The sequence below is a fragment of the Nyctereutes procyonoides genome, unplaced genomic scaffold, assembly GCF_905146905.1.
Source record: "Nyctereutes procyonoides isolate TBG_1078 unplaced genomic scaffold, NYPRO_anot_genome, whole genome shotgun sequence".
Classification (NCBI taxonomy): Eukaryota; Metazoa; Chordata; class Mammalia; order Carnivora; family Canidae; genus Nyctereutes; species Nyctereutes procyonoides.
In genome coordinates, this window is record NW_026575046.1 from 37,454,755 (window position 1) to 37,462,628 (window position 7,874).

Sequence of the window (7,874 nt, forward strand, 5' to 3'; positions counted from 1 at the left end):
TCCCTCTATTCATCCCTCCATCTGTTATTTGTGTAATAAAAATATACAGGGATCCCTGGGTGGCGCAGCGGTTTGGCGCCTCTGCCTTTGGCCCAGGGCGCGATCCTGGAGACCCGGGATCGAATCCCACGTCAGGCTCCCGGTGCATGGAGCCTGCTTCTCCCTCTGCCTGTGTCTCTGCCTCTCTCTCTCTCTCTCTCTCTCTCTCTCTCTGTGACTATCATAAATAAATAAAAATTAAAAAAATATTTAAAAAATAAATAAATAAAAATAAAAATATACAAATCTGGAGAGGAAAAGAATAGAAATGAAGAGGTAGTTCTTGCCCAGAAGGAATTTAAAGTCTGGGTGGTGAGAAGGACTCAACCATCCCTGGGATGGCTTAACATAAACAGGCAAACAGTAAAATAATAGAATAAGATGTGACTGTATACCTTCTGCGGGGTACAGAATAAAGAAGTCAGTGTGAGTTGGGTGGGGTCCATCAGAGCAGAGTTCCTGGAGAAGGCTCCTGATTGGGCCAGGATATAAAGTATTTTTGGAAAAACAGCCTCTATTTATTATTTATTATACCTATGTCAAGTATTTTACATGGATATTTTCATGTGTTCAAAATAACCCTATGGAACTGATACTGTCCCCGATTTATGGATGAGAAAATTGAGTCTGAGAGGGCCAATTAACTTTTCTAAAGCCAAACCATTAGTACCCAAAAAAAGGGATTCAAAAGTAGGTCTGAGATCCCACACCCTGTGTTCAAGCCACAGGATCACACTGCCTAAATTGGCGGAAGGGTGACAAAGGCAGGCAAAGAATGGAAGGCAAAGAATGACCTTCTTCTCAGAGGAACAAGTAGCTCAGGGAGTCCAAACTCACAATGTGGCTATAAATAACTGCTATGAAAAAAAAAGTCAGCATAATTCCCTTACTTTTAGCTGAATACTTCTCAGAGCCATAGTCCTTGAAAAATACTTTGTAAGAAAATCAAGGCAAAGAGCCAGCCCATCTTTGTCCTTGATAAGGGGCTTCCAATATGATGGCAATGAAGAACCAGAAAGAAATGCCATCTGGGCATGGGGGGGGGACACAGTAACATTTATGCCACTCTCATAATGCCATGTGTGCTCTGTTGCAATGACCTGTTACTATGTCTGTCTCCCCACTTGCCTGTGGGCCACCATGGGGCAGAGACCACACCCCAAGTCATCTCTGTATCCCCGTAACTTGGCTTCATGCCTGGCACTTAGCAGGAACTCAGTATTTGTGGAATGAATGAATGAGCGAATGAATAAATGTATAAAAATGTAAAGAGCTATTACTATCATATGTTGGTGCCCTGATCCGTAAAACGAGACCAACAATAATACCTTCATCAAAGGATTATTTCAATAATTAAATCGGCTAATGGTATAAAGGGTTTAGCACAGGACCTGTACAGAGCACACATACAATATAAACAGTGGTTCTGATGAATATTAGCAGTTAGCATTATGGTTGGCCTTTAAAAGAGCCAATCCCTAAGGATGTATCCCTGTCAAGCCATTCACATTTTACTATCATCTTCAATGGGGTTGGCAAGCAAAGCTACGAGTTTGTTTTTAGCAAGCATGCTCTCCTAATCTTAATGTCCTTGCTTTTGCCACTACTGCCTATGCATCCCCACACCTGGGGCCTGAGGGTCCTCATTAAGACAGTGTGCCTACCTGTACACACGCTCATCAGCACTTACCCTCCAGGGTAATGTACAAGGCTTCCTACTTTTCTGCCCTCTCTCCACTTCTCCCAAAATGTATTCTCCAGCTTTGCATTTGTCAAGACCAGTGCCTATGCCCTTCAGACTCAGTGACAGAAACAAGGACATCCCCATGGTCAGAGACAACTCATCCAGTCATGGATATTAGGTGTTCACATGCCATGTGTGTATTTCAGTGGGGGCCTTCCATACAGCGAAGGATCTGGGATGGTGGGATGAAAACATAATGGTGCTGACCTTGCCACAAATCAGACCACAAAGTGGTGCCCTTATCTGTCTCCTTTAAAGCAAACCAAGAATGTATAGCCCACTCCCACATTTCCCCCTGAGTTGGGATAAGAATCAGTGTAGTGAGTTGCCTGGCTGGCTCAGTTGCTACAGCATGAGCTTCTTGATCTCAGAGTCGTGAGTTTGAGCCCCACGTTGGGTGTAGAGATTACTTAAATAAACTTTAAAAAAAAAGTACATTTATAATTAGCACTTACATCCAGGTATGGGTAGCCCTCTTTCTTTTTTTAAGACTTTATTCATTTATTTAGAGGGGGGAGAGATAGAGGGAGAGAGAATTTGGAGCAGACTCCATGCTGAGCAATAAGCCCAACACGGGACTTGATCTCACGACCCTAAGATCATGACCTGAGCTGAAATCAAAAGCTGGATGCTTAACTGACTGAGCCACTCAGGTGCCCCTGGATAAATGCTCTTTCTAAGTTTAAACTCTTGCAGGGCTTAGCCCTGCACCAGGAGCCCAGAGACATGGTTTGAAATAACAAAAAAGAAAGAAAGGAAAGGAGGGACTGAGGGAGGAAGGAAGGTCCTATAACGTATGATTGCATTTATCAAAACATTTAAAAATGCGTTATACAACAGGGGAAAAAATCTGAAGGTATATACACCAAATGTGATTACTCTGCATTGCAGGGTTATGTGTGCTTTCAAAATAATTTTTGTTTGCTTTTTTGTATTTTCTGATTTTTCCACAAAGGGTCTTATAAATACCATTTGAAAACCATATTTTGTATTCAAGCAGAACTTAGTTTAAATCCCAGCTATACTGCCAACAGGCTGTGTAACCTGGGGCAAGTCATTTACCCTCTCCAAGTCTTAGTTGCCTTGCATTTAAAATGAAAATTGTTTTTAATTTAATATTGCCATAAAATGTTTCTGGCTCTGAAATTAGAGGGATGAGTTAATCATGTTTTTCCATCATAGCATCTCACTGGAAGGCCTCTCTCTTACTTTATTGATTTATTTCCTTGTATTCCCATTTCCCTCTGCCTACCCCCTCAGGCAACCATTTTGTGTTTGACATTATTTGAAAGTGTTTTTTGCAAAATGTGTGTGGTTGTTTGGTGTGTTACTTAAATAGTATTATGTTGTAAATCTCCATTCTGTTTCCTATTTGTTCATAAAGAATGATGTTTTTAGGATCTTTCCATATTGCTACATGGACATGCCATCCAGGGCTCTAAGTGTGGCACAATCGCTGCACTAGGCATCTAGCCCACTCACCCTTTCCATAATTCCCAGTGAGGGACACCTAGGTTCTCTCTAACTCTCCGTCATCATAAGCAACACTGCTCTGAGCATACTCATGCATGTCCCCTTATGGACCTGTGTGAAAATTCTTTGAGATCTATGCCTTAGCGCAGAACTTTTGGGTTAAGAGGTCTGTAAATATACTTAATGAGACCAAGTGGGGCCAGAGTCTTCAGCACTGCTTCACAGCCTGTGCCTCCACTAGCCCTTAAGAAGGCTCCCCATGTCCCCACAACCCTGCCTACACTTAGCACTCTCCAACTTCCTGATTTTTGCCAGCCCAACAGACACGTTGTATCTCTGTGTGGTTTACATTGTAATTTATTTGACTCCCTAATATTTCGAGCATCTTGGCCTATGTTTCATTGTAATTTACTTGACTCCCTAATATTTTGAGCATCTTGGCCTATGGTTTTCATTGTAATTTATTTGACTCCCTAATATTTTGAGCATCTTGGCCCTAGGGTTTCCTGTTTTGTAAATTGCCTATTCATTTTCTTTGCCCACATCGGGAATGCTCCTTTTTCTTGTCGACTTGCAGGAGTTCCTTTTATATCCTTAAGTACCCATCCCTCGACCGTCTTAAACATTGGAAATACCTTCTCTCATCCTTGCCTCATAGTTTATGTGTCTGAGGTGTTAAGTCGTTTTCTTTTCAGGATCAAAAACATCGTCCTTTACCTTGTCTTCTCTAACTTTTAAAGTGTGCCCTTTCACATCTAGGTCTTTAAGACCTCTCCTATTTGCTGCGGGAATAAAGGGGGCGTCCGCTCCGAGGCCTTTTGTAGGACAAAATGACGCAGCTACAGCGCCTACCTGGCACAATGCCCGCGACCCACGAGCTGTGCAAACGCAGGTGATGATAGCTACGGCTGAGCTAGAAGGCCGTGAGCCCTGCCTTGGAAAAGCGAGAGAACGGGGAGCTCGGGGGCCGGTCAGCCAGGCCAGGAACGGTCTTATAGGGGTGAAGGGGGCGTTGCGGAGGCTGGCCCTGGAGATGAAAGTCGGATTCGCTCCCGGGGAGCCGGAGAGGCGGGCGGTGCGGGCGGAGAAGGCGCCGGGCGGGGCGCGCGGCGGGGCGCGGCGGGGCGGGCCTCACTACTCACCACTTGCTGTCTCTTTCTGCCCGTGCCCCGCCCCCCCGCAGGCTCCCTGTTCTCCACCCTGAAGCCCCCCGACGCCGTGTTCAAGGTGGTGTTCTGGCTGGGCTACTTCAACAGCTGCCTCAACCCCATCATCTACCCGTGCTCCAGCAAGGAGTTCAAGCGCGCCTTCGTGCGCATCCTCGGCTGCCAGTGTCGCGGCCGCCGCCGCCGCCGCCGCCGCCGCCGCCGCCTGGGCGGCTGCGCCTACACCTACCGGCCGTGGACGCGCGGCGGCTCCCTGGAGCGCTCGCAGTCGCGCAAGGACTCGCTGGACGACAGCGGCAGCTGCCTGAGCGGCAGCCAGCGGACCCTCCCGTCGGCCTCGCCGAGCCCCGGCTACCTGGGCCGCGCCGCGCCGCCGCCCGTCGAGCTGTGCGCCTTCCCCGAGTGGAAGGCGCCCGGCGCGCTGCTGAGCCTGCCCGCGCCCGAGCCCCCCGGCCGCCGCGGCCGCCAGGACTCGGGCCCGCTCTTCACCTTCAAGCTCCTGGCCGAGCACCGGAGCCCCGCGGCCGGCGACGGCGCCTGCGAGGCCGCGCCCGACGTGGCCAACGGGCAGCCGGGCTTCAAGACCAACATGCCCCTGGCGCCCGGGCAGTTTTAGGGGGGCCTGCAGGGGGGGAGGGGGGCGGAAACCCTCGTGGGGGGAGGGCGGGCGGAGGGGGGGGGGCGGCGGCGCCCGGGGGAGGCGGGGGGGCGGGAGGGGGCAGCTGCTTTGCTGGCAGGGGCATGGGTGCCAGGTACAGCGAGAGCTGGGCGAGCATGCCGAGAGCCTGGGGGCCCCGGCGCCGGCCGGGATGTCCGTCTGTCTCTCTGTACATACCCAAACGAGTCCCTGTGTGCACGTATGTAACCGTGGGTACACGTGCGTGTGTCTGTGCGAGTCCGTGTGGTCTGCGTGCGCGCGTGGGTGCGGCCGCCCGCGCGGGGGCGGAGCGAGCGTGCGCCGGGGGCAGCGGGGGCGCCGTCGGCCTGGCACCTCGCGCCCGTCCGGCCGCTCCTCCGCCCTCCCCGAGTGTTGGGTGGCCCTCGGCCGGGGTCGGAAACAAATCGGACATTAAAGGTCGTTGCTCCCGTGCGCCTTCGAGCAGTTTGTGAACAGGGCGGTGGGCGGGATCTGGAGTCCCTCTTCCTCTTCAGCTGAGTCCCCGTCGGTGCCAAGGGTCCTGGGTCCTGTGCGCAGGAGCCCCTCGGCGCCCGCCGCTTCTGCCCTTGCCAGTCCCGCCTCCCACAGCTAAACAAATCTGACCCGGTGGCTGCAAAGTGAGGCAGCCCGTGGGAGAGCTTCCTTGCTCTTGACCTTCAGCATATCTAATCCTCCTGCTGTGGGCAACACTGGGCAATGCCTGGCCTGGTCCTGGGGATCCCGGTCTCAGCTGGGGTTCTGTGGCCAGGACAGCAGGTGGGCCTGTCGCTTGAGAGGGGCCGGGACTCAGGCAGAGAGGGGGGTTTGTTCCTTTCACCTCCTCCGCCTCCCTAGGCCAGACACTCCATTGCTTCCCTATGTCCACCGAGCCCGATGCAGAAATCCAAACTGAAGAATTTTCTGGATAAGATAAGGACCCATGTGACCAAGCACTATACCTGAGCACAAGGACCCTCTGAAGCTCTGCTAACTGAGGAGCTTGCCTGGGAAAGAAGTACTGAGGAAGTGGAGAGGTGGAGCACACCTGGGAGAAGGTAACCTCCATTCTAGCCTCAGGTTTTCCACGGATTCACTGCATGACCTTGAGAAAGCCACATTCCCTTTCTGGATATTGGTTTCCTGTCTGTGTAATGATGGGATTGATTCTAAAGTCTTTTCTGCCTCTAAAAGCCTCCAGTTTGCTATAATAATAATTATTATTATTGTCATTGTTGTTGTTGCCATTATCATTATAGGATGGGGAGCAAAACAAGAAGCGTTTTTCTTCCCTGAATTTCAAAAAGCAGGACAGAAACATACCCACCTCAATCTTTTTCTCTTCCCAATTTGCTTTTTCTATCCTGAGCTTCATACTTTTTCAAATGGCAGGAGACTTTTCCAGTAAGGTTAGTACATCAATCATTTATTCTGTAGGTGATTGAATAGAAAATGCTTAGTGAAAAGGAGCAATAGTTTATGTAACTGAAAAGTGTAGGGGTATCAGGCATAGCTGCCTCCAGTGAAGAAGGAAAGGGACAACAGAGCCTCAACCCCTTGATTGCCCTCCTGCACAGCCCCTTGCTCTGGCCTGCCCCAAGCACCAGAGGAGGACTCCACAGAATGAGGTTTGAAAATCACTGGTCTTGGGCAGCCCCCGTGGCTCAGCGATTTAGCGCCGCCTTCAGCCCAGGGTGTGATCCTGGGGACCCAGGATCAAGTCCAACGTCGGGCTCCCTGTATGGAGCCTGCTTCTCCCTCTACCTGTGTCTCTGTCTCTGTGTGTGTGTGTGTGTGTGTGTGTGTGTGTCTCATGAATAAATAAATAAAATCTTTTTTTAAAAAAAAAGAAAGAAAGAAAGAAAAGAAATCATTGGTCTAGTGCAAGCGAGACTTAGAGTCAGTAGGACCTGGGTTCAACTCTTGACCCTGTGTGACCTTGAGCAGTTCACTCCCCCCCCCCACCCACCACCTCTTCTGGTGTTTTCCCATCTATCAAATGGACATGATCATCACAGCCTACCAGGAAGCCCAAAGGATTCAATGAGATAATTGTGGTATCAACACCAAACTGTGACTCACTGGGTAGGTGCAAGTTGTAATTTGGACCACAGGCACCAAAGGCATTTCCTGAGCTGCTCGGTTCTGATAACTTCTCACATCACCAGTATTTGGAGTCCACACAGGCAACACAGGACGACAGCAGCAGCCTCCTGCCTTTTTCCAGAAGGAAGGTTGGCCAAGCAGTGGCACACATCCCCATAGGGCCTGGCTTCCAGAGTCTGCATTACACTACTTCTTCAGGTTACCTCAGTATGGTCAGGCCCAGAGAGGGCCCAGAATTCAAGAGCCCTTGGGGGAAACAAGTCCCTTCTACTCTGACTTCCCAATCCACCCTGCTTAATCCTCTGCAGCCACCCAAACACCACTGGGTCCTTGTCACCACTGAGACCTACACAGGAATACATCTGCCAACCAAAGTAAAGTGGCTTGGTAATATGGGGTAATGGTTAATCCTCCAGATCTGGGTTCAAAGCCCACCTCTGCCATTTAGTAGCTCTGTGACCTTGAGCAGCTCCCATCACCCATCTAAACCTCAGTTTCCTTAAAATGGAGATAATAATAGTACTTCAGAGGGGCATTAGGCAGATCAAATGAAACCATAAATATAAATCAACACCATGTCAGTCACTTGGAAACATCCCATGAGTGATAGCTATTAGCAGAGGTATTAACTATTCAGTCTTGACTTCGATATATGAAGTTTAGAAAATCTGAATAAACGGGACAAAGAAAATGAATTCGGTATTATTCATCA

At 49.7% G+C, this 7,874-nt stretch overlaps 1 protein-coding gene across 1 annotated transcript in view; it reads left to right on the plus strand.

Annotated features, from left to right (window-relative positions):
* The window catches only part of ADRA1B (adrenoceptor alpha 1B), a 48,828-nt gene extending 43,790 nt beyond the window's left edge, over positions 1-5,038 (plus strand). Inside the window, exon 2 of the mRNA XM_055325867.1 lies at positions 4,440-5,038. Within this exon, the coding sequence (XP_055181842.1) occupies positions 4,440-5,038 (599 nt within the window). The remainder of the gene's footprint in view (positions 1-4,439) is intronic.
* The last annotated feature ends 2,836 nt before the right edge of the window (positions 5,039-7,874 follow it).